We start from the raw sequence: 26,553 nt of genomic DNA, 5'->3' as shown, positions 1-26,553 counted from the left end.
GTACATTTCTACAGGGGACAAATTAATTCTAACATAAATACCTTTGCAGATAAAACATGAAACACAACACAACAAAGGAAATGTCAGGTTCAACAATGACAACAAAGTATCTGTTCCTCAATAGCAATTTTGATTTTCAACGTTGGCAAGAAATGAGGAAGTGAACTGTTAGCCTGAATTGGTTCAATTATTGTTATTCAGTTTGCTTAATGCTGTAAGTGGAGCGAATATTAATAATTGATAATTAATGCAAATCACAGGCATGACCATTGAGAAATGTAGATCTATGAGTATGCAGTTCACAATTGGTTCACACAGACAACATGACACTGATTTTAAGTTCATAACCACAAACAACTGAACAGCAGGAAGAAAATTCTATGTCCCACAAGCAAATCATAGCAGATGAATAAATTCAAGGTCACCAATTCTAGATGCCAGTCTTTCAAGAGATGACATCATGAAACATCTCATGCATTGGAGCAGCAGGTTGTTCAGAATGTGCAAAAGAAAGACAATTTAGGCTTTCCAATTACTCAAGAAATTATCCAAATGATGACATTGGAAATAAAGAGGAATTCTCCAACAGCATGCATCGCAGAATTCATAGGAAGTACGAGCTGGTGGGTGGAGATGATGATGATGATGATGATGGGTGGTGGTGGTGGTGGTGGTGGTGGAGCATACATAATGACACAGAAAAACACTAGCTCAGTGACTTAAACTGGTGTTTGATGAAAAACTGCTTGTTTATCAGCATCATATAATCTATCTAAGATAAAATCACAACTTTTGATCATATGGAATGTTAAACTATTTTTAAGCAGATTTTAAGATCTTTTATCAATAAATCAGTCAATAAATTTGGCTAGCCAGAACACATTAAAAATAAAACATTCTCAAGGAGTCTCATAAAAAAGAAGGTGGTCATCTCACATTCAGGATCATCTTATATTCAGGTAAATACAGCATTCATAAACATTTGCTCGTCTATCTATGAAAAACTACACCAATACTGCTTGCAGGAAAATGAGTGCCTCTATCCTTCAGTACTCAGGGATACTATTTTCAGTACTGAGCAACTTTTATTGGCACCTGAAAAGCAGGTAATGACAAACAGTGAGGTGACATGTAAACAAAGAAAATCAACTTATGATGTCAGCTGATTCCACATGTAAGCACTCTTTGTGTAACCTACCATACTGGAAAACTACACAAAGACATTGAAAATAAGACTGATTCGTTTTCCCCGTAACATGGAAATGGGTCACTTATTCCAGAGATACATTGTACAGTAATACTACCTACTGTGTCACCTCTACCTATAAAAGTGTGTAGCAGAAATTGTGTAGTACCCCATAAATTCAGCATGGTGGAAACAGCTGATAGTGGAACTTCGTTAAAACAAAGTTTATAGAAAAAGATAGTGCAACACTGTAGGTTCCAATAAAGCTGATGTCTGATAAATAAAATCATTACCCAAAAGAACACACACAGTCATTACGCATTACTGAATAATTTTGTAAGTGTATTTTCACTTCACTGAACATAAATACATGTTCTTAGCATCTTCTCAAAGAGGAAAATCTGAAGCTTTTACACTGGCTTTAGGTGCCTTCAATGTGAGCTCCACATGTATAATGAATGACAGTCCGATGGTAATCTCTTTAGGATGAAATCCTCTCAGGCAAATTTGGTGCAATTTTTGTAATGGCTATGATACAGCATATTTTCATTTCTGACATCACTGGAATTGAAGGGCTGTAAATACTCTCCTTGATGGAAGTCCAAAAGAACTGAGAGTCTGGTGGCCATGAGCAAACATTTCGTGTTTCTATCAAATAATCAAAGAACCTGATTGATTTGGGTAAGGTAGTAAGTTAGCTGATATGTCAATGTGGTGAGATCCTACCATCATCAAAATTGAACTCCTGTTATCTTCCTTCATCTAGCCAATATTCCAAGAGGTCATGTGCATGTGTCCTGGGATAATTTTCTTGAAAGAAGCTGGGATAAACATGTTGCTTGTAAGTAGCACAAATTTGCTTGCTTTTGCACTATCACATTTAATTTCAGATCCCCTAATTCTAATATTAAAGCTTTTGACTTTCAGAAATAAATGAAGTGTCACCTGTTAGTTTGGAATGACTTATTCCAACAAACCCTCTTCTTTTCCAGTAATGGCCATAAGTTTCTCACAAAATGCCTGACATTATGGGCATCATACGGTGTTGCAATGTATGTACCTTTGCAGTTTTGACAGCAACACACAGCACTTGCTTTCACACATTCTTACTGACTGCTGTATTTGTAACAATTTGCTCACTCCCCGCGATGATTTTCTGTACATTCTGCAGGGAATTTGGTTACATTTATTGACTGTATCTCCACTTACACATGTCTCATATCACATCCTTTCATTGTGACAATGCATCCTCTGTCACAAATTTGTTCTAAGACAGACATCACAATAGGAGAAGAACGTCCAAATTGCTACAAAATGTCTGCTGAACTGCAACACTGTCACGTATTTATATCTAGTGTTGATAATGAGAAGGACGAGTTACGAAATTAGCCAGTAATCTACAATCAATCGATCGATGTAAGTTGTATATGTAATCATTAATGATCTCCAATCGTAAATACAAATTACGAATTTTCACACAATTCTAAAGAACTATGGTGTCTTTTTGTTTAGGCACATCAACTCTTAGTAAAACAAGCACTGTTATTACCATTATTATGCACTCTAAACACATAATTACCTAAACCATGACGATGTGTGGCCATAGGAGGAAGCACATTCCATGTCCTTGCTCTAAAGTCGAAACATTCTGCTGTGTTTAAGGTTTTTAATCCATCACGACCCCCAACAACATACAGCCTTCCATCAATCACCGCCACACCAAACTGTAATCGCCGACAGTTCATGTGACCTACATTTGACCATTTGTTTGCTCGTAAGTCATATTTTTCAATAGATGTCAATCCTGTCAACAAATACAACAAACATTAGTTGTATTGGAAAAAATCATGAGAAGCATAACTGACAGAGGAACATATATACTGCAAGCAATCCTTACTTGAGAACATTTTCACACCAAAAGCAATAAAAGACATGAAGAAATCTGGCGGGGGGAAAAAAATGCCCACTATTCAGTCCACAGAACCCACCATACAAGTTAGTGTTTCAAGTCACTTCCAAATCTCATTAGGTGTTTCAAAGTACTGTTATTTTCCTCTGGCCAGAAAGTGCCAAAATAACACTTCCAACATACTGTACAGCAGTTCACAACTAATTGCCTTAAGCACTACAGTATTTCCAAACTAAGTTTCACCACTAATAGATTATTGGACATTAGTATTATTGTAAATGAAAATTTTTATCAATTAGTTATTTACATGTTTAATGGATCATAATTGCAGCCTCTCACTATCATGTGGAAAGCTGCAATTTTACAATACCAACACCACAGGTTTCCACTCTACTCCAACTGCACAATGTACTCACAGCCTCAGTATTAACTATTTGCTGCTGCTAAATGGATGTTCAGTGCCAACTCAGTTTGGGGATGTCTCTTGTAATTTTGTCCAAGTCTGTGCTCGTCCACTTGGTGCCTGTATACTGGCTCTAAGTCAATACACCAGTAGACATTACTGTAGCTTGTGAAAATTAAAGTACTAGTTGTTAGAAAAAATTATTTAAAAGAATTTTGATACTTACATTTTTCTAAGTTATTCTGGTCTAATTTTTAAATTAGCAGGAAATAGGAAAATCATTTTAATCAATTGTATTAGTTTCAGCTATCATCTAACACTATTGTATCAATATTTAAGTAATTAAATGAACACACTCTCTCTCTCTCTCTCTCTCTCTCTCTCTCTCTGCGCGCGCGTGTGTGTGTGTGTGTGTGTGTGTGTGTGTGTGTAACTGTTTACTGGACAACCTTCTTTCAAGGAAAACTGTTTATCAAATTTAATATGGCTCACATACAAAAGCAACTTTCATTTCAAACTAAAGTCCTATCATCAAACTGCAGCTCCATCACGTTCACCAACATGGAAATATACAAAGCTTGTAGCATTTTTGTATAAATTATTGCTAACAGTGGGAAGGCATCAGACACAGTCTATAGAAACAAAGAACTTTTAAGATAGTTCGGCTGATTAACCCTAACTACTCCACTTTTGAGAAAACCAGCACTAAGGTACGCGATTTGACTCAGAACTGATGGAATTGACAGGTAATTGAAAATTGAACACTTTTTAAAATCATACACAGGGATTACAAACATACTTTCATAAAGATACAGAAAAGACTCTTTTACGACCGCCATTTAAACACTCTTAAAGTTGACATCCTTCAACAAAAGAAGTTTTGGCTAAGCAACCAAAGCACCTGGCTGGGGAATGAAAGACCTGGGTTCAATTCCCACAAGCATTCTGCAGTTCATTTTCCATATGATTTTTCTCTGTATCAAAATTATTGGGTTAATAAGGTAGGTAAATCAATAAACAATAACAACGTAGATCAATGAAATTCTTAGAGAACTTTGATTAGTGAAGAATTAAAATTTTAATTCTTGTTGAATGAAAACAAGTCCAAGAAGGACTGTTCCAAATTTGTCAAAGGGACCACAGACAGCTGGCCAAGGGATGCTTTCTTTATACCAAGGCTTGGGATAGAAAGTACTCAGGTACAGGAATCCAGGTATGTTCTCCTTGTTGCCTGTTCACTATTGGGTAGGGTGAGTGTTTCCAGCAGTAACTGTATACAAGACAAACAGAAGGTGGTGTTCACCATCCTTAGCCTGTTGCAAATCTTGAGCACACTTGGTGAGTGAATTTTATCACATACATGAAAAATAAAATTTGTTTTGTGAAACAATACACCAATCTTCCACAAGTAATCTAAGCCTTGTGTGGTATGTAATTTGTAGCACATCACAGTTTTGTTTATGTATTTATATCAGGCTGTTTACTGTCACTTTCTACTTGCAGAGTTTTAATAATGGAAATGCACAGACTTCAACTACTTGTAAAATAAATACTTGTGAGCAAGCCACAAGCGGGAAGCGAACAACACTGTGTTTTATTTATGCAAGAATTGCACAGCGGATGTATTATCCACACATTATGTGAAGCAAGCAATACAAGTTTTTGGCATTCCAAATTGATAGGAGCACCTATCACTGAGTGGAATGAAATTACTTTTTATGGTGTTAAACTGTATCACAAAGCCAAAGACAAGATGATGAAGTAGAAGGTGTCAGTACTAGTGAATCTGAAATTTTAAGTACACAGCTCTAAAAAAATTGGCATCACCTTTTACAACAGGCAAATAGCATCACTTACAATTGGTTTTAATTGTGGCTAAATGAGCAATACTAACAAAACAGGATACAAGTATCTTATGAACATTCGTTGCAAATTACTGGATAAGGGAGGAAAATGAACCATCGTCGCAGCTGGTTGTATACATAAAATCATGTATCCATACACACTACAATATTCCATCACAGCAAATGGATAGTGGTTGCCTGAAGTTTTCCTGTCATTACAAGAAACTACAGACAAATTTGGTTTAACTGATTCATTGAAAAATGTTTATGTCATGACCTTCAAATCTAGGAAATTGAAAAATTCTTATCAGAAAACATACCTCGAGAGTGTTTCAAAACCATATATTACTGATAACAAGTTCTGTCTCAAACTGGATTTCTGAGGTTGATGAACTAATACTGTAATGTACGATACCTTTTTTGTAGATGAAAAGGGTCCATAGTTTGTACAGTAAAAGAAAGACTGCCGAACTGCACACTTACATCTCACCCACATTATGTTTACTTTAAGCCTCAAGTTAAAAGCTTTATTAGAACACAACACTACTGCAATTTGCTTCTGGAAATTCAGTGGGAAATGCATAACTACGCTGACATAATAACAATCCACAGAATCATTCATGATCAAATTCCAGCATTGATTTTTACAGGGATGTTCTCAAACACATGGTATGCATAAAAATTAATTCCGGACAAAGAAGTATTTTTAAACACAAATCTGTTTTCCACTATATATTGGAAAGTAACAATGTAGCTGCATGAATATTTCTTTCCTTCAATGTTTTTCGTGCTATGAACATATTTACTTCAAATGTTTATTCAACAAGTACCATTCATCTAGTTATTTGAAGGAATGTAACAATATGTAACAGAGTGAGGAAAAGAGCAATTTTAAAATGGCCAGGATTAAAATTTTATTTCTTCATTATTCCAAAATGAGAAATTTATTTACATGCCTTGTTTTTATTCCTTATTGATTTATTTACCTTATTCAACCCGCTATACCCACCACTTTTGATACAGATAAAAATACGTGGGGAGCGGCAAATTGCTTATAGGAATCAGAACAGGTTCTCCACTCCACAGCCAGCCAACTTGGTCACTTGGCCAGCAAAGCTTCCATTGCAGGGCCTTAACCTTATGGGTACATAAGCAGCAGTTGTTGATGTTTCTTCTCCCAATGTTCCTGAAAATATTCTTTCACAGACCCCCATATATGATGATTAAAAAGTTTCACTTTCAACTATCCATCAATCCCATCAGTTTTGAGTTGATTGCATGCCGTGAACTACATGTACAGTTTTCACAAAAACCAGAGGGTAGTGAGCCAAAACGTCGGAATTTTCATTTTAGGTGGTACACAGCGAAACTATCAAATGTGAGCCAATTGAGTGAGGCACGTGTGAATCCTTCCCCTTGTAAGTTGTAATTACAAAAGTTAAATAAATACAAACCAAGCGTTCCATCCAGCCCTCCAACAGCATATAAGGATCCCACGGTAGATTTCCTTGGGCGAGTTCTTACTGACTGCAGACGGGGTCGGCGTTCTGGTAAAAGATGGTACTTCAAAGCTTCCATCACCAACTCTCTACAGACACTGTCTTCCTTAAATATTGTGTTACCTTCAATACAATCAACTATGAACTGAAACAAAGTTTGGAATATTTCTTGTACAATATCTGTTTTGTATGAGACTACATTTTTATCAATCACAATAACCATTTTTTAAATGTATCATGTGGTTTATAAAATCAAACAACATTCTCACAACAACTGTCCAAGTTAATATTCTCATTGCGCTAGGGATACTTTCTGGGGCACAGAATACACATAAAAAGGGAAAAAGTATTATTATATTTAAATACGAATTTCACATCAGAGCACCGTAAACAACACATTTCAAAATTATTTTACAATATTAGTAGATGTAGATTTATTTGTAAACAATGTGAAAAGATCAGCTTGTGAGATCGAACTTTATTACACAGGTGCCATGTGTCAGCAAACTAAGTGCAGCAAATGGGCAGACTGTGTGGCTACAAGATGTAATATTCATAAATGCACGAAATATGTGACAGTTTGTGCAAACTAGAAGTTTCAAAACTTAGTTTTTCACTAAAATATTTTGAAATCAAGGGAACCAAAACACACAAAATTTACATTTCGAAGTTAAAAATCCCATTCTGTCATTTAGCACATTCTCTCTGTCAGTCTTGGTCACATTCACCAACAGACATACAGTGCATACAGTGCCTAACTAGCACTAACATGACATTGTTCAGATGTGAGTAAAATAATAGCTAAAATAATTAGGTAGGAAATTGTGGCTATATTATCATTGAAAAATAAAATGCAAGCCAACTCAGAGACGACATTAAAATCTCTCTTTCTTTCTGATGGGCTTCCATCATTTATTAGTTTAAAGGACAACATATTACATAAATTCTTCCAAGTTTTTGCTGCTTTTTGTTGACACTTTATTAATTCATTATACGTCCATCGCAAAAATCTCATTTTGACATTTCTGCCATTGCCAAGTGAGCATATATGTTAACTGTTATTTGTTTTATGTCTCAGATGTAATGACATATATTACATCTTGCTTCCTGGGGTATCTTATTTTTCAATGCTATCATTCATGTTTATAACAGCATTTACACAGCACTTGAGAAAACTGTCAAACATACATAAGTGCTATATAAATGCTATTAAAAACATGAACAATAGCAATGAAATATAATCAAAAATGACATCCCAGGCTGCAATTTGTAACACATGTTGTAACATCAGAGATGTAAAACCAGTAGCCACTAACATATACGCTCCCATGACAATAGCAAAAGTGCCAAAATGAGCGTCTAGTGATACACATATGACAAATTAACAAAGAGCCAATAAAAAGCAGCAAAAACGTGGAAACATTTTTGTTATATTGAAATCTGTTACCCAAAAATTGAAGTGTGAGCTCAGACAAAACATCCAACACTACAACTATATACCATTATCAATTAAAATGGCAGACAGATTAACAAGTAAATCAGCTGCTGCATTCTTGTCACAGATAAAATTCATAGTCATTTACAAAAGTTGCACAATTTGTGCCTCAACACCAGAGAGAGAGCATTTAGTGATACGGCGCAGACTGCTGAAGAGTGTTACACTAACTACATCCTTAACTGTTTGATGGGTGCCCATAAACAGCAAAGATGGATAAATTGAACTGATAACTGAAAATATAGGGGGAGGCATCATAACCAATAGTATAATTCCTGTGATTACAATTGTGGGAGGTAAGTCTTTTAAGTTAAATGCCTCATTCAGATAGACTGCATTTAAAGAGGTCCAGATGCATGAAGTGTCACCATGAAAGAAACTTGTTCATATAATCTTACCATTATGCATCAAAACATTAAGATGAAACGAAAGTAACAAACTTCATACCTGTTTGCATGATCTAGTGTATCAAAAGAAGTTCATGTTTATATCTGTCTGAGCACCATGTAAATACAGGAATTCATGTTAAACATAGAGGACTATAAATTAACAGTCCACTTCTGGAGGGAAAATAGGGATGATGATGACTGTAAATATAACGGGATTCAACTCAGTGTTTAATAGTCCCTTGTCCTCTCTTGGCATCGGAAGATATAGGTACAAGCCTTTATTTTTATCTCTCTCTTTGTTTAAAACATTTTGCATTAGGTACATAATGGGTAACTAGCTTACTAAAATTCAATTGTTAAAATATGGAACTAAGATCACTGTGTAAAAGTTAAAATAGCAACCCAATATATGTAGCTAGTATCATAGTGTCAGAGACAGAGACAGAGAGAGATTTCATCAGTTGCACGATTAGGTACAAAGAACAAATTTTGTGGCATGTAGGGGCTAAACAAATAGCAAGAGGCCCACCTTACCACCTCTGCCAACTATGTGACATGTCATAGTGTTGTCTTTCAGTCTTCTTGTAATATCAACTCCTTCAAAGGAAGTGTAGCACATTGGCTTATAGCTGTTTCATCTTCAGCTACAATCTCTGATAGGTGGTGTCGTAAGTCCATTTAACATCTCAGGTCTTTGTTAGTCGTACAGTTTTCGAGGGTATGGCAAACACTTAACGTCTCTCTGGAGTCGCACCACAAGAGTTCTTCCTGTCAAAGCAGAAAGTTGTTAGTTCATTTGACATGTCCAATTCTGTGATGACTTCTTCGTAATGGAATCTGCTAGACTTTGGTGGTGTGTTTGATGGTCCATATTGGGTTGTGTACTATCTTGTCATTTGTCTTCCCATTTCTTCATGTTGTGGCATCCAGTGTGTGTGTGTGTGTGTGTGTGTGTGTGTGTGTGTGTGTGTGTGTGTGTACTTACCATATTTACCAGGTTTTAAGGTGAGTTTTTTCCCCAAATTCATCATTTGAAAAATACATGGTTGTTTTGTATTCACAGATTAAACTATTGCTGCTGAGGTCAACATTTTTACATTGTTTAGTAGAGTATATAGTAGTCGTCTTACAATTTATTGTGGTCGTCTTATATTTAGAAATGAAGCTTTAGCTATTACGTCACATGCAAATTTATTTTGAAGAATTCGTAAGGGAAGGGCACGGCAAATGATACTTGCATTCCAACAGCCTTGAGATTTCCCAATACACGGAAGTGCTTGATACAGTGTTGACATTGGTCAAATAGTCATGTGACACTCACTTGCGCGACACTAGTGCAAGAGATACATGAGAAACTATGAACTGGCCACAACAATAGTCTATTGCTCTGATTAAAATTTGTCAGTTTTGCGAAACAAAGGAGGAAATAGCATTAAATTCCATCATTTTTTTGTTGTGTTTGAACAGGTTTGCAATAAACATTCTCATACATGTTTGGATACTGCATACAAACATTAGTGCCGTTTCTTAAGTAAAGATAAGATTCAAAAATGGAAATTTTGCCCTTCAAAAAACATTAGTTGATTCAGAACCAAGACCAATATTTCCTTTGGTTATGAGAGACTGCAATGATTTAATAGGTAGACTGCAAATGAGAAATTCAGTCAGTGTTCATGTATTAGAATACTAGGTAAAAACATTATCAGCTTTTAATCAGTTTAGAACATGATGATGACATTCAGTTCATCTACATTTACATGGTTACTCTGCAATTCACACTTAAGTGCCTGGCAGAGGTTCCATCGAACCATTTTCATACTACTTCTCTACCATTCCACTCTCAAATGGCACATGGGAAAAAGGAACGCCTAAATCTTCTGTTCGAGCTCTGATTTCTCTTATTTTATTATGATGATGATCATTCCTCCCTAAGCAGGTGGGTGTCAACAAAATATTTTCGCATTCGGAAGAGAAAGTTGGTGATCGAAATTTCATAAACAGATCTCACCACAAAGAATACCGCCTTTGTTTCAGTGACTGCCACCCCAACTCGCGTATCATATCAGTTACACTCTCACCCCCATTGCGCAATAACACGAAACGAGCTGCCTTTCTTTGTACTTTTCCGATGTCATCCGTCAATCGTACCTGGTAAGGATCCCATACAGTGCAGCAACATTCCAGCAGAGGATGGACAAGTCTAATGTAGGCTGTTCCTCCTTTAGTGGGTTTGTCGCATATTCTAAGTGTTCTGCCATGAAAGCACAGTCTTTGTTTCAACTACCCCACAATATTATCTACGTGGTCTTTCCAATTTAAGTTGCTCGTAATTGTAATTCCTAGGTATTTAGTAGTACTGACAGCCCTTAAATTTGTGCGATTTATCGTATACCCAAAATTTATCGGATTTCTTTTAGTAGCCATGTGGATGACATCACACTTTTCTTTGTTTAGTGCCAATTGCCACTTTTCACACCATACAGAAATTCTCTCTAGATCATTTTCTAATTGGAATTGACTGCCTGACGATTTTACTAGATGGTAAATTACAGCATCATCTGCAAACAATCTAAGGGGGCTTCTCAGATTATCACCTAGATCATTTATGTAAATCGGGAACAGAAGAGGGTCTATGACACTACCTTGCGGAGCACCAGACATCACTTCTGTTCTACTCTATGATTTACCATCTATCACTACGAACTGTGACCTCTCTGAGAGGAAATCACAAATCCAGTCACACAACGAATCCAGTCACACAACTAAGACGATACTCCATATGCACGCAATTTGATTATTAGTAGCTTGTGAGGAAAGGTATCAAAAGCCTTCTGGAAATCTAGGAATATGGAATCGATCTGAGATCCCTTGTCAACAGCACTCATTACTTCAAGGGAATAAAGAGCTAGCTGTGTATTGCACAAGAACGATATTTTCTGAATACGTGTTGGTTATGTATCAACAAGTCATTTTCTTGAAGGTGATTCATAATGTTCGAGTACAGTATATGCTCCAAAATCATACTGCAAATTGAGGTCAGTGATATGAGTCTGTAATTCAATGGGTTACTCCTATTTCCTTTCTTGAATATTGGTGTGACCTGTGCTACTTTCCACCTTTAGGAACATACCTTTCATCAGCTAAGCGGTTGTATATGATTGCTAAGAAAAGTGCTATTGTGTCTGCATACTCTGAAAGAAATCTGATTGGTATACCATCTGGACAGGAAGACTTGCCTTTCTTAAGTGATTTGAGTTGTTTCGCAACACCTAAGATATCTACTTTTATGTCACTCATGCTAATAACTGTTCTGGTTTCAAATTCTGGAATATTTACTTCGTCTTCTTTCATGAAGGAATTACGGAAAACTGTATTTAGTAACTCTGTTTTAGTGACACCATCATCCGTAACATTTCCATCTCTATTGCGCAGTGACGGTATTTACTGTTTTTTGCTACTGGTGTACTTTACATACAACCACAATCTCTTTGTGTTTTCTACCATATTTTGAGACAATGTTTCATTGTGGAAACTATTAAAAGCATCTCGCATTGACGTCCACACTAAATTTCGATATTCCTTGAAACTTAGCCAGTCTTGGGGATTTTGGGTTCTTTTGAATTTGGCATGCTTTTTTCGTTGCTTTTGCAACAGTGTTCCGACATGTTTTGTGTACCACGTTGGATCAGTCCTGTCTCTTATTAACTTATGTGGAATGAATCCTTATATTGCTGTTGATACTGTATCTTTGAATTTGAGCCATATCTGGTCTACACTTACATAATTAGCTTGGAAAGAATGGAGACTCACGCTTAGGAAGGCATCAAGCGAATTTTTATCTGCTGTTTTAAATAGACATATTTTGAGTTTATTTTTAGTGGTTTTGGTTGATATGGTTTTAAGTCTTACTACAATGAACTTGTGTTCACTAATCCCTGTATCCGTCATGACGCGCTCTATTAGATCAGGATTATTTGTGGCTAGGAGGTCAAGTGTGTTTTTGCAACCATTTACAATTTGTGTGGGTTCATGAACTAATTGTTCAAAGTAATTCTCAGAGAAAGCATTTAGTACAAGGGGTGGTTAGTACAATTTTGGAAGTTGAAACAAGAAGGAAAATTAATCCAGAATGAAGTGTTTAACAAAGAAAATAAATTGCATTAAACTGACTGTAGCTGCCATCGCAAGAATGAATTACAGCAGCAATACTCGTCATGAAGGTAGTGCCAACAGACATCACTAGATCACAGGACAAGCTAAAGTTAGAGAATGAGAGTGGATCATAACTGCACTCTTTTGTTTGTGTATTAGTTGGTGTCATTACATATGACCTGCACACTAGAAGACACTGAAGTCTGATTTTCATAGCTTCTCTGGATCAGCCTACGGAAGGGTTGGAAGAGGAGCAATGACTCCAGCTTGGCTGAGGGCTGTAATGACTGCGGAGAGGGGAGCAGTGAGAGAGCACCAGATTTCATCGTGTTGCCATCCGTGGGAATCTATACCACGTACTTTGGCTTTATATGAACATCTACCAGTTTTAAACTGCAGTTTGCCCGAATCCATTTCACGTCAGAATTGAACTGACTTTAAAACTGGACCAATACTTAAGAAGAGTATTCATTTCCGCAGGAGGTGATAAAAGACTAGACAGGGGCCAGTGGCATAGTTACGTGCTTCTTGCTCAAATGCTGTAGACGCTTGCCATGACATATGATAGGAATGAAAGGATGTATGTGGTTCTACACAATCAATGAGAGAGCAGTGGACAGGTGATGTGTTTGGAAGCAAGGGACATTTGAACATTTTCACACCAGCACAGAAGTGAAATCTGACACGTATTAAAAAGATCCCACCACAATGACATCCTCAGAAATAGTAACATATACAGAAGAAAAGGCCAAATATTGTGACAATGAAGAGACAAATTTCACAGCTGTGGTATTATTATTATTATTATTTCTTTACTTTCTCAGACGTTAAGTCTGGTTAAAAATGGAAAGTGACGCGGACCTTGATCAAGCGTCACTTCCTTTTAACTGTACGGTATATGTTATATTGCATTTAGGAACTTTCGGGTAATTGAACATGTATCAATAATTACAGATTTCTGTAGTTGTATATACAAGTTTGGATGTAGCTGTATTGCATTGATGTACTGGTGGATATTGTGTGGTATGACTCCTGTAGTTGATAGTATAATTGGTATAATGTCAACTTTATCCTGATGCCACATGTCCTTGACTTCCTCAGCCAGTTGGATGTATTACTCAATTTTTTCTCCTGTTTTCTTTTGTATATTTGTTGTATTGGGTATGGATATTTCGATTAGTTGTGTTAATTTCTTCTTTTTATTGGTGAGTATGATGTCAGGTTTGTTATGTGGTGTTGTTTTATCTGTTATAATGGTTCTGCTCCAGTATAATTTGTATTCATCATTCTCCAGCACATTTTGTGGTGCATACTTGTATGTGGGAACATGTTGTTTTATAAGTTTATGTTGTAAGGCAAGCTGTTGATGTATTATTTTTTGTTACATTGTCATGTCTTCTGGGGTATTCTGTATTTGCTAGTATTGTACATCCGCTTGTGATGTGATCTACTGTTTCTATTTGTTGTTTGCAAAGTCTGCATTTATCTGTTGTGGTATTGGGATCTTTAATAATATGCTTGCTGTAATGTCTGGTGTTTATTGATTGATCCTGTATCGCAATCATGAATCCTTCTGTCTCACTGTATATATTGCCTTTTCTTAGCCATGTGTTGGATGCGTCTTGATCGATGTGTGGCCGTGTTAGATGATACGGGTGCTTGCCATGTAGTGCCTTCCCCTTCCAATTTACTTTCTTCGTATTTGTTGATGTTATGTGATCTAAAGGGTTGTAGAAGTGGTTATGAAATTGCAGTGGTGTAGCCGATGTATTTATATGAGTGATTGCTTTGTGTATTTTGCTAGTTTCTGCTCGTTCTAGAAAGAATTTTCTTAAATTGTCTACCTATCCATAATGTAGGTTTTTTTATGTCGATGAATCCCCTTCCTCCTTCCTTTCTGTTTAATGTGAATCTTTCTGTTGCTGAATGTATGTGATGTATTCTATATTTGTGGCATTGTGAACGTGTAAGTGTATTTAGTGCTTCTAGGTCTGTGTTACTCCATTTCACTACTCCAAATGAGTAGGTCAATATTGGTATAGCATAAGTATTTATAGCTTTTGTCTTGTTTCTTGCTGTCAATTCGGTTTTCAGTATTTTTGTTAGTCTTTGTCTATATTTTTCTTTTAGTTCTTCTTTAATATTTGTATTATCTATTCCTATCTTTTGTCTGTATCCTAGGTATTTATAGGCATCTGTTTTTTCCATCGCTTCTATGGAGTCACTGTGGTTATTCAATATGTAATCTTCTTGTTTAGTGTGTTTTCCCTTGACTATGCTATTTTTCTTACATTTGTCTGTTCCAAAAGCCATATTTATATCATTGATGAATACTTCTGTTATCTTTAGTAATTGGTTGAGTTGTTGATTGGTTGCTGCCAGTAGTTTTAGATCATCCATGTATAGCAAATGTGTGATTTTGTGTTGGTATGTTCCAGTAATATGGTATCCATAATTTGTATTATTTAGCATGTTGGATAGTGGGTTCAGAGCAAGGCAGAACCAGAAAGGACTTAATGAGTCTCCTTGGTATATTCCACGCTTAATCTGTATTGGCTGTGATGTGATATTATTTGAATTTGTTTGGATATTAAGTGTGGTTTTCCAATTTTTCATTACTATGTTTAGGAACTGTATCAATTTAGGATCTACTTTGTATATTTCCAATATTTGTAGTAACCATGAGTGGGGTACACTATCAAAAGCTTTTTGGTAATCAATGTATGCGTAGTGTAGCGACCTTTGTTTAGTTTTAGCTTGATATGTCACCTCTGCATCTATTATCAGTTGCTCTTTACATCCTCGTGCTCCTTTGCAGCATCCTTTTTGTTCTTCATTTATAATTTTGTTCTGTGTTGTATGTGTCATTAATTTCTGTGTTATGACTGAAGTTAATATTTTGTATATTGTTGGTAGGCATGTTATGGGGCGATATTTAGCTGGGTTTGCTGTGTCTGCTTGATCTTTAGGTTTCAGATAAGTTATTCCATGTGTAAGTGTATCAGGGAATATGTATGGGTCTGCAATGTAACTGTTAAATAATTTAGTTAGATGTGAATGTGTTGAGGTGAACTTATTTAGCCAGAAATTTGCTATTTTATCATTTCCAGGGGCTTTCCAATTGTGCGTAGAATTAATTGCTCGGGTGACTTCATGTTGCAAAATTATCACTTCAGGCATTTGTGGTATCATCTTGTATGAGTCTGTTTCTGCTTGTATCCACCGTGCATGCCTGTTATGTTGTACCGGGTTTGACCATATGTTGCTCCAGAAGTGTTCCATGTCTGTTATGTTTGGTGGATTGCCTATTTTTATGTGTGTGTTATCTATTGTTTGGTAAAATTTCTTTTGGTTTGTGTTGAATGTTTGGTTTTGTTTCCTTCTATTTTCACTTTTTTTGTATCTTCTAAGTTGTTTGGCCAATGCTTGTAATTTCTGCTTCTTTTCATCTAATTGCTCTATTGCTTCTTGTTGTGAGATTTTACCTAACCTTTTTCGTTTTTTGTCTGATATTTCATTTCTTATAAATTGTGTTAGCTGTCCGATGTCTTTTCTCAGTTTTTCTATTCTGATCTGTAGCCTGTGTTGCCATGCTGGTTTTGTGGGTTTCTACTGTGTGTTGGTTGGTTCTGATCTCTGCCTGGTGTGTATATTTAGTGTAGTGAGTGCTCCTACATAAACCAGTAGTTGTAACTCTTCCATAGTTGTGTATTCATTTATTTTGTTGTGTATGATTGTGTTGATAGTTTTTATTGTTGTTTCGACTTGTGGGCTATTTGGTGGTCTATGCAAAAATGGTCTAATGTCTGTATTTGTGTCTTTGTATTCGCTATATGTCAGCTGAAATTTTTCTTCTATATCTAACATGTGTGTCACTTCGTGTTCTATTTGTGATTGTTCTGGTGGCTGTCGTAAGATTTCGTTTTCCTCTGATTGTTTAATTGATGTGTGTTGTTCTTTGTTTGTTTGCTCTGGGATGTTTGAGTCCATTACTGTATTTTCTTCTTCTTCTAATTGCACATTATTTTGTTCCAGTATTTGTTGTACTTGTTGTTTGATGTTTTCTAATTCTGACTGGGGTATCCTGTTATTTTTTATTATTACACGGATCTGATCAGCTAGTCGCTGTTCTGTATTGTTGTTGTTGTTATTATTATTATTATTATTATTATTATTATTATTATTATTATTATGCAGACTACTGGGTTAGTAGGCAGAAAAGAGAACGGTCCGAAAGTTAATGTAAACCATTTCTTTTTATTTATTTTATTTCTCCTAGTACTATCAAAATGTAAGACAATAAATGGCGGAAGTTTAAAATTGGTATAATGTTAACATTTTGGCAGATACTTTATGTAAAAATTGTAATTTAGATTAATCACAATATGTTAAAAATAAATGTTTCTCACGGAGGCTCTTAAAAAATGGAGGGTTGTATTTTATTCAAGGCCGTCTTATACTCGGGTAAATATGGTAAGTCAGCACTTGGGATATATAATTTGAGTGTTTACATCCCCATTATTTCTTTGGCTAGGTTGTCAGCCAGCTCATTACCTGAAATGCCAATGTAACTTGGTATCCAAAGGAAAAAAAGGTGGATATCCCTGTACTGCTGAGGGCATACAGGTGGACAGTTAGTCATGGGTGGCAGAGACCAACGCATCTTTTGGATTGCACTTTTTTATTGTTTGCAGAGCACTCAAGGATTCATGGCAATTCTATCGTGGGAAAGTCATTATGCTTTATAATGCACTATGGATGGCAATTAACTCTGCAGTATAAATACTGCATTCTTTGGGTAGAGAACGTCATTCTCAATTCCATTTGTGTATGTGTGCACAGGCAACTCATTCATTACCTTTAGAGCCATCTGTGTAAAGGAGATTAAAATGTGGATAATCTTGGATGACTGAATAAAATGCACAGTGATAAAAATCAGGAATCGTATGGTCTTTGGGGTCAGTTGGGGAACATTCCCTGGAGGTGTTCGCAAGAGAGAGTATTGCATACAAGTAATCGGAGGACAATGAAGCTTGTCGGAGGTCTTCCAGTTGTACTGCTTCCAGCCATCGTGTTCTAAAGCAGTTCATGAGTAAGCAGGCTGCTGGATTGTGGCATAAAATGGGATGACATTCGTGGTTTGGCATTCAGTTGAGCGTGATTAGGTAGTTAAACCAACGTTGCCAGTGTCCTATTTGCAGTGGTGGTACTTCCACTGCCATAAGAACACTATTGACTGGGGTCAGTTGGTAAGCTCTAGTTGCCAATCAGACTCCACTGTGGTGCACAGGGTCTACTATTTCTAGAATAGACAGTGCTAATGACACATGAACAATGCTTCCATAGTCCAAATGGGAAAAATGAGTGATTTATAAAATGTTAACAAAGCAGTTCAATTTGCACCTCAGGAACTGTTACCAAGAAAAAGAAGCTTATTGAGTTTGTTCATACAGGAAGTCTCGAGTTGTCATAAGTGTTAACCACACCACAGAAGTCCTCCTGTTCAGCTGGCATCTTCTACTGTCAAGGAGAGTTCCGTTCTATTGGAACCACCAAATTAGTTCTTTGCTTTGTTTATACCCTACCTTTTTCCATCTTATTTTTCTATTTTTGTTGTTTTCCTTCATTTAATTTTTCTGGTCACAGGTTCGGGTAAGATGACGTTCAGACATTTCTTCAAATTTATGACCCAGTTTCTTTTGACCACTGACTAATATCTGACAACACATGTAATGTTTTGGGAAGAAGAAGCAGTAGACAGCGCTGCTTCTATTATGCTGTCAGAGGGATATGAAGTATCTCCTGCTGTATCCGATGGAAGATTGGTGATGGCTCCATAAGATCTTTCTTAGACATAATTTTTTTCATTTTGGTTGTATGTTCTTGGCAGATTTGGTTTTGAAATACTAACTAGGTGGGGTGATACCTAAGACACTGGCATAAATGGTCATCATATCAACTGGATGCATATTTTTCTCCTTGCCTCAGGATACAATTGACGGTCCATCATTTTACATGCTTGTATTTTTTCTTTTTCTTTTTTAACTACTGGGCAAACTGCTGAATGGGGGGATTGTGTCCCATGCACTTTACACAGAAAGGCAACTGTTTGCAAGGACAATTTTCGCAAAGTGATCTTACACAGTTTCCACATTTTGGGTCTGCCGTGCAGTAGAATGGCACATGTACAAAACACAACCATCAATAATGTCTCATGGGCAGTGGGGTGTAAGGTGTCATGTCACACCCACACAAACTTCAACAAAGTTCCTTCAAAAGCTAAGATGAAGATGCCTGCTCTGTTATCTAAAGGACCTTTTTGTACCTGTTGGACATAACGTATACCTCACCATGTTAGATTAGCTTATAGTTTCTCGGCTGTCTGGAGTGTAAGGCCTCTGTGAAAGATCACTCTTTGTATCATATGCAGTTTTATGTGGAATAACAGTCTCTGGTATTTCACGTAGTCTTTCATATGCCTGAAGTGCTTGAGTTTGTGCACCAGAGGTGGCTTTAATCAATAGTGATCCATTTCGCATTTTTTCCAATGTGCTTATTTCTCCGAATTAATCTCCAACTTGTTCAGTGAGAAATAATGGCTTAGTCATTGTAAAAGTTATATCCATCTGTTCTTGTACAGAACAGGTACTGAATAAATTGTGTCTTCTGGCTTGTCCCAGAGAAGGCAAGATGCAAGAGAACAGAGTTCAGGAAGCTGAACCACCATTTTGTATGAATTACACTCACAGGCCATGGGCAATGTAGGAAACACTGAACGGAGAGCCCAATAAATAGTGAGTAGAGAAGCAATCCCGCAGATAGTCTCCCCTTTTCATCTCTCCCTACACCAGGATCACCTCCCCTACACTGGGAAACTCTAAATTCATGTTACACCTCTTAAAGCTCCCTGTGCAGACTTTACAAGTCAACAGGTTTGAGATTTTACCTCCCAGGGGACAATTAGAAACCAAGATTGAACCCTCCTTAGTAGATCTGCTGGCTGAAGAGGTCGATATGCATGAAACTTTATACTGCACTGCTTATATAAATATGCAGTGTCATGGGAAAAATGTAGCTGTCCTCATTGACACTGGGGTGTTAATAGACAGAGCAGCAGCGCTTGCTTGTGAGGCCACACAAGGGATGGCAGAAGTCTGGTTTTCACCGCACCTTGTCCACACTGCCCTGCTGGGCGTTGCCTTCTCCTGGAAGGCCACATGGCTCCTTCAAGGACTACCAGCCAGTAATGAGCCATGCCCCTAACTCAAATAGAAATACACACCATCTGCAATATGAAGGTCCATGTAGTAGGTAGTTGGCACACCCAACTGATGGCTCCTCACCTTGTCTGCCTGTTTATCTACATTGAGGATGTCACGATCAGTTTGTATCATCAGTCCTTTTGTCAACAGCTGCACATGGACCTACATTTGCTGCCAGCTGATAGCCTTACTTAGCAGACCAACAGTTGTCCATCACTGACTTTGTTGTTCCTCAGTGTTATGTACAGTACAGGACTCAGACATAATGGTATCAATATCTCAGTTCATGTATGTGTTTCATTTGAGCTACAATTATGGTAGGCTTGTAAACGTAGTAGATACACTGTTTTCAGTTGTTAAAAACCAATTAAATCACTTGAATGAGAGGCTATCAGAACTCATAATTACATTTTTTGTAATGTTATTTTATGTCATGTGCTATGATGAACACTGGTGTTCAGTGGAGGACTTTTGCTGGTCATGCTGTGCGAGTGTTTGTTTATTGGTTTGTACAACATAGTAGTATGAACCTATGTAAGTATGCATGTGTTGGCAAGTTTAAATGGATGGTTTCTGAGTAAGAGTCTTGTACGGAGCAGTTGCAGCACTTCTACACATTTCTAAAACAGGCACAAAAGAGCAGCACCTACACTCCCTTTGAAAAGTTACAGCTACAAATCAAAATTAATTGGCCAATTAAATATATTAATTGTAAATTGCCAAAGCAGTTAGTCCCTTCACTAAACTAAAATCTGAAATTAGAGTCTATAAAAGTGCCAGCATCCCACTGTTCCCTCTGACTTTTTCACAATTCTTAGTTATGTGGCTGTCTTTGGCCAATCGCGACTGTTGCCAATGTGTTGACATGGGAACAGCTTCTATGAGGTGAACCGTTCTGGCATACTCCATAATTTCATTCAGTTTAAGCACATGCACATTATATACCAGATGCCAGACAGCCTCATCTAGAAGACCCACAGTCCTCTCCCCCCCCCCCCCCCCCCTCTCTTTTCAGTGCTATATTTAGTGCAAGTCTCATTTGTATTGTTTCATTTCATTTCAGGGCACCCTTTGCCCACAGCTAGATTCTAACATAAAATACTGAACATGGTTCTGGTAGTCCAATGCTGTAATCTGAGCAACTTCATAACATACCCTTAGTACATGTTTTTCAATGACAATTATACCTTGTTATTGCATAGTGTAATGGTTGTACGGTTACCTTATTCCTTGCAAGATATTGTCACTATAAGTAAAAAATTACAGGACACAAACCTCTACTGCAAGTAGGCAAAGAAATCAGCATTGCCTATGTGAGGGATGAATTATTCAAGAATCTCAGTTGTGCGTGAATTAATTTCACTAGCACAACAATTTCACCAGTTGTCACCATCTAATGAACTCTCCCCAACCCTGCCATACTGCACTAAGCATCACTTTGCCTTTTCTCCACAGTAGTGAATCAACATGTTTCCAATGCTTGTTCTGTTTCATTGTCTGAGTTCATAGTGACACACCCAGCACTCGCCCATGGAGACAGGCAGCTAAAGAAGTCTTGTGGATTGGTATAACTTCTCCTGCTGCCACTGCAGTTCCATAGCTTCTTGAATGAGTGTAAACTGTCACAGAACCCAGCAAGCAGTGATCTTTGCTATGTTCAAAATAACATTAAAGACAATGAGAACTAGCCATGGCTGATTTTTCACGTTTTCCACCATCACCTTGACTGTGACATGCCAGTCGTCTAGCACGTGGGCCTTCAATTTGTTCCGATTCCCATTTCTTCGCAGAGAGATGCTCTGCCACTTTACTGTATATCACTTAGATTTGTTGCAGTGCATGGAGGAGTCTGTGCCACATAACTACTGTGTTACATAATGGATCATTGTTGTCATATACTTTCACTAACTTGACCTGCTTTGCTGCAGTAATGTTCTCCTTTTTGCAAGAAATGTGTTACTACAGGATACTCCACTTTATCAGTATGATGCGCTATTTTGTTTTGGCTCCTCTGGTGGCATGCTACGGCACTGTGGTGAAGAAATTTCAGTGTGTAACAGGACTGCAAAACTGCAAACATGAACCTCAAAACAACAAATAAACATCTACCTATATCTACATCTACATAGCAGTGGTCTTTTGCCAGAATGAACTAAGTGACAGTTAGTTTTGAGAAATAAAGAACTGAAGTTATGAGTTTGCAGCAACTTATTTATTCAAATATATTTATGGTTATAGATGTGGTATGGTGCATAACGGGTGCGAGAAATTTTTACAAACATTTTGAGCCCTGCAGCACATTATTTAATTACAGTATGAAATTTAATGCTGCAGAGAAACAATGTAAAACTCAATGTCCACCAGGTTATTTTGTTTACGCACCACATTAATGCACTTCAGGTACAAAATATAAAGTAAAGTTTTTTTTTCTTTTTTCTTTTTGTATTATATCCATACATAGATCTATTTGGCAACTGAAACACACAGAAATAATTTAAGTATTTATGTAATACAGCATTATTAAACAGTTTCTGGAATTAGGAAAGTACCTTGGAATATAATTAAGGCAATGCTTATGCTTCCCTGTACCCATATGGGTACTGTATTACTCGTCTTCTTCATTACTGCCATTGCTAATTTCTGTTACTTCAGTCATTTTGAGACCCTTATAGAATTCATGGTATATTGGGGGTACATATACTAAAAGGCTCTGAAAATCTTTCAGTTTCTCAGGAAATAGTGTGCACTCTGATGGATGCAGTGTAGGCAGTGCAATTTGACTGAGAGAACAGTGGTGAGCAGTCAATTGTTTATTGAAATTCACTTTCGTGTCATTGTGGTTGTATTTGTACTCTATTGCCCCTGGCTTCTCTTTTGAAAATCTCATTTCCTTAATCCTAAGCAACTCAATCTTTTCTCCAGAAAGATTTATTTTTCTGTTAGTCATTGCTTTTTCCAGTACCATAGTACTTTTGAAGTCACTACAATCCATTTTTACAACTTCAAATTTACCTTTCTTTACTCTAGCATTGTCAAAAATACAATAAAGTTATTGAGGGGAAAATATTTCTGGATAATGCTGTAGTTTTCTCTCTATATCCCCAATATCACTGTCATTCGGAAGATACAAGTGACCAGGTTAAGCAAATTTGTGGGAAATTTCCCCAATGTAATTTTTGTCACTCTGAACCAAGTACATCCAAATTGTCAATTTTAAAATTCCTGTGAAGAACTCATTTTTTAAAAATATATCACTTAGTTCATTACGGCATAAGACCCTTCATATATACCTCACACGTTACCATATGGTGCATGGCGGCGGGTAGCAAAATCGACCATTTGTCTTCCCTACCAGTTCTCACAAGCTCGTTTCATTTCATATCGCCGCATTATGCCCAGATATTTAAAAGACTTGACTGTGTCAAGCAGGACACTAGAGTGCTGTATCCAAATGTTACAGGTTTGTTGTTCTTACCCATCTGCATTAACTTACATTTTTCCACATTTAGAGCTAGCTGCCAGTCAACACACCGACTAGAAATTTTGTCTAAATTGTCTTTTATCTTCCTACAATCACTCAACTTCAACACGTTACCACACACCACAGCATCACCAGCAAACAACCACACATTGCTGCCCACCTTGTCCACCAAATCATTTTGTATAAAGAGAACAACAGCGGTCCTATCACACTTCCCCAGGGCACTCCCAATGATACACTTGTCGCTAACAAACATTTGCCATAGAGGACAATGTACTGGGTTCTATTACTTAAGAAGTCTTTGAGCCATTCATGGTTCAAATGGCTCTGAGCACTATGGGACTCAACATCTTAGGTCATAAGTCCCCTAGAACTTAGAACTACTTAAACCTAACTAACCTAAGGACATCACACACACCCATGCCCGAGGCAGGATTCGAACCTGCGACCGGAGCCATTCATGTATCCATATGCTCGTACCTTCGTTAACAGCCTACAATGGGACACCATGTCAAATGCCTTCTGGAAATAAATAAAAATGGCATCTGCCTCTTGCCCTTCATCCATAATTCGCAGTACATCACTCAAGAAAAGGGCAACAAGCGGCTACACGGGTAGCAGGGGTTGTGTGGCGTGGGCTGGGCGGTTTTTTAGGTTAGATGGCCTTGGGCAAGTACAGAAAGGGCAACAGCCTCAATGGGTGCGGGGCAAAGTCAGGACATGCGGGGACCAAGCAGCAATCGGTATTGTAATTGTCAACTGTTGAAGCTGCGTTGGTAAAGTACCGGAACTTCAAGCGCTGATAGAAAGCACCGAAGCTGAAATCGTTATAGGTACTGAAAGCTGGCTGAAGCCAGAGATAAATTCTGCCGAAATTTTTACAAAGGTACAGACGGTGTTTAGAAAGGATAGATTGCATGCAACCGGTGGTGGAGTGTTCGTCGCTGTTAGTAGTAGTTTATCCTGTAGTGAAGTAGAAGTGGATAGTTCCTGTGAATTACAACCGAGCTAGGTTAATAATTGGCTCCTTTTACCGACCTCCCGACTCAGCAGCATTAGTGGCAGAACAACTGAGAGAAAATTTGGAATACATTTCACATAAATTTTCTCAGTATGTTATAGTCTTAGGTGGAGATTTCAATTTACCAGATATAGACTGGGACACTCAGATGATAAGTACAGGTGGTAGGGACACAGCATCGAGTGACATTATACTGAGTGCACTATCCGAAAATTACCTCGAGCAATTAAACAGAGAACCGACTCGTGGAGATAACATCTTGGACCTACTGATAACAAACAGACCTGAACTTTTCAACTCTGTATGTGCAGAACAGGGAATCAGTGATCATAAGGCCGTTGCAGCATCCCTGAATATGGAAGTTAATAGGAATATAAAAAAAGGGAGGAAGGTTTATCTGTTTAGCAAGAGTAATAGAAGGCAGATTTCAGACTACCTAACAGATCAAAACGAAAATTTCTGTTCCGACACTGACAATGTTGAGTGTTTATGGAAAAAGTTCAAGGCAATCGTAAAATGCGTTTTAGACTGGTACGTGCCGAGTAAAACTGTGAGGGACGGGAAAAACCCACCGTGGTACAACAACAAAGTTAGGAAACTACTGCGAAAGCAAAGAGAGCTTCACTCCAAGTTTAAACGCAGCCAAAACCTCTCAGACAAACAGAACCTAAACGATGTCAAAGTTAGCGTAAGGAGGGCTATGCGTGAAGCGTTCAGTGAATTCGAAAGTAATATTCTATGTACCGACTTGACAGAAAGTCCTAGGAAGTTCTGGTCTTACGTTAAATCAGTAAGTGGCTCGAAACAGCATATCCAGACACTCCGGGATGATGATGGCATTGAAACAGAGGATGACACGCGTAAAGCTGAAATACTAAACACCTTTTTCCAAAGCTGTTTCACAGAGGAAGACCACACTGCAGTTCCTTCTCTAAATCCTCGCACAAACGAAAAAATGGCTGACAGCGAAATAAGTGTCCAAGGAATAGAAAAGCAACTGGAATCACTCAACAGAGGAAAGTCCACTGGACCTGACGGGATACCAATTCGATTCTACACAGAGTATGCGAAAGAACTTGCCCCCCTTCTAACAGCCGTGTACCGCAAGTCTCTAGAGGAACAGAGGGTTCCAAATGATTGGAAAAGAGCACAGGTAGTCCCAGTCTTCAAGAAGGGTCGTCGAGCAGATGCGCAAAACTATAGACCTATATCTCTGACGTCGATCTGTTGTAGAATTTTAGAACATGTTTTTTGCTCGCGTATCATGTCGTTTTTGGAAACCCAGAATCTACTATGTAGGAATCAACATGGATTCCGGAAACAGCGATCGTGTGAGACCCAACTCGCTTTATTTGTTCATGAGACCCAGAAAATATTAGATACAGGCTCCCAGGTAGATGCTATTTTTCTTGACTTCCGGAAGGCGTTCGATACAGTTCCGCACTATCGCCTGATAAACAAAGTAAGAGCCTATGGAATATCAGACCAGCTGTGTGGCTGGATTGAAGAGTTTTTAGCAAACAGAACACAGCATGTTGTTATCAATGGAGAGACGTCTACAGATGTTAAAGTAACCTCTGGCGTACCACAGGGGAGTGTTATGGGACCATTGCTTTTCACAATATATATAAATGACCTGGTAGATAGTGTCGGAAGTTCCATGCGGCTTTTCGCGGATGATGCTGTAGTATACAGAGAAGTTGCAGCATTAGAAAATTGTAGCGAAATGCAGGAAGATCTGCAGCGGATAGGCACTTGGTGCTGGGAGTGGCAACTGTCCCTTAACATAGACAAATGTAATGTATTGCGATTACATAGAAAGAAGGATCGGTTATTGTACGATTATATGATAGCGGAACAAACACTGGTAGCAGTTACTTCTGTAAAATATCTGGGAGTATGCGTGCGGAAC

At 37.6% G+C, this 26,553-nt stretch overlaps 1 protein-coding gene across 1 annotated transcript in view; it reads right to left on the bottom strand.

Moving 5' to 3' along the window:
* The window catches only part of LOC126248420 (kelch-like protein 5), a 321,665-nt gene that overhangs the window by 38,561 nt on the left and 256,551 nt on the right, over positions 1 to 26,553 (bottom strand). The window contains exons 8-9 of the mRNA XM_049949385.1: positions 6,797 to 6,986; positions 2,766 to 2,990 (exon numbers count right to left, since the gene is read on the bottom strand). Of these exons, the coding sequence (XP_049805342.1) occupies positions 2,766 to 2,990; positions 6,797 to 6,986 (415 nt within the window). The remainder of the gene's footprint in view (positions 1 to 2,765; positions 2,991 to 6,796; positions 6,987 to 26,553) is intronic.

The sequence above is a fragment of the Schistocerca nitens genome, chromosome 3, assembly GCF_023898315.1.
Source record: "Schistocerca nitens isolate TAMUIC-IGC-003100 chromosome 3, iqSchNite1.1, whole genome shotgun sequence".
Lineage (NCBI taxonomy): Eukaryota > Metazoa > Arthropoda > Insecta > Orthoptera > Acrididae > Schistocerca > Schistocerca nitens.
The sequence above is the reverse complement of the archived record's forward strand: the minus strand, read 5'-3'. Positions and strand labels throughout refer to the sequence as shown.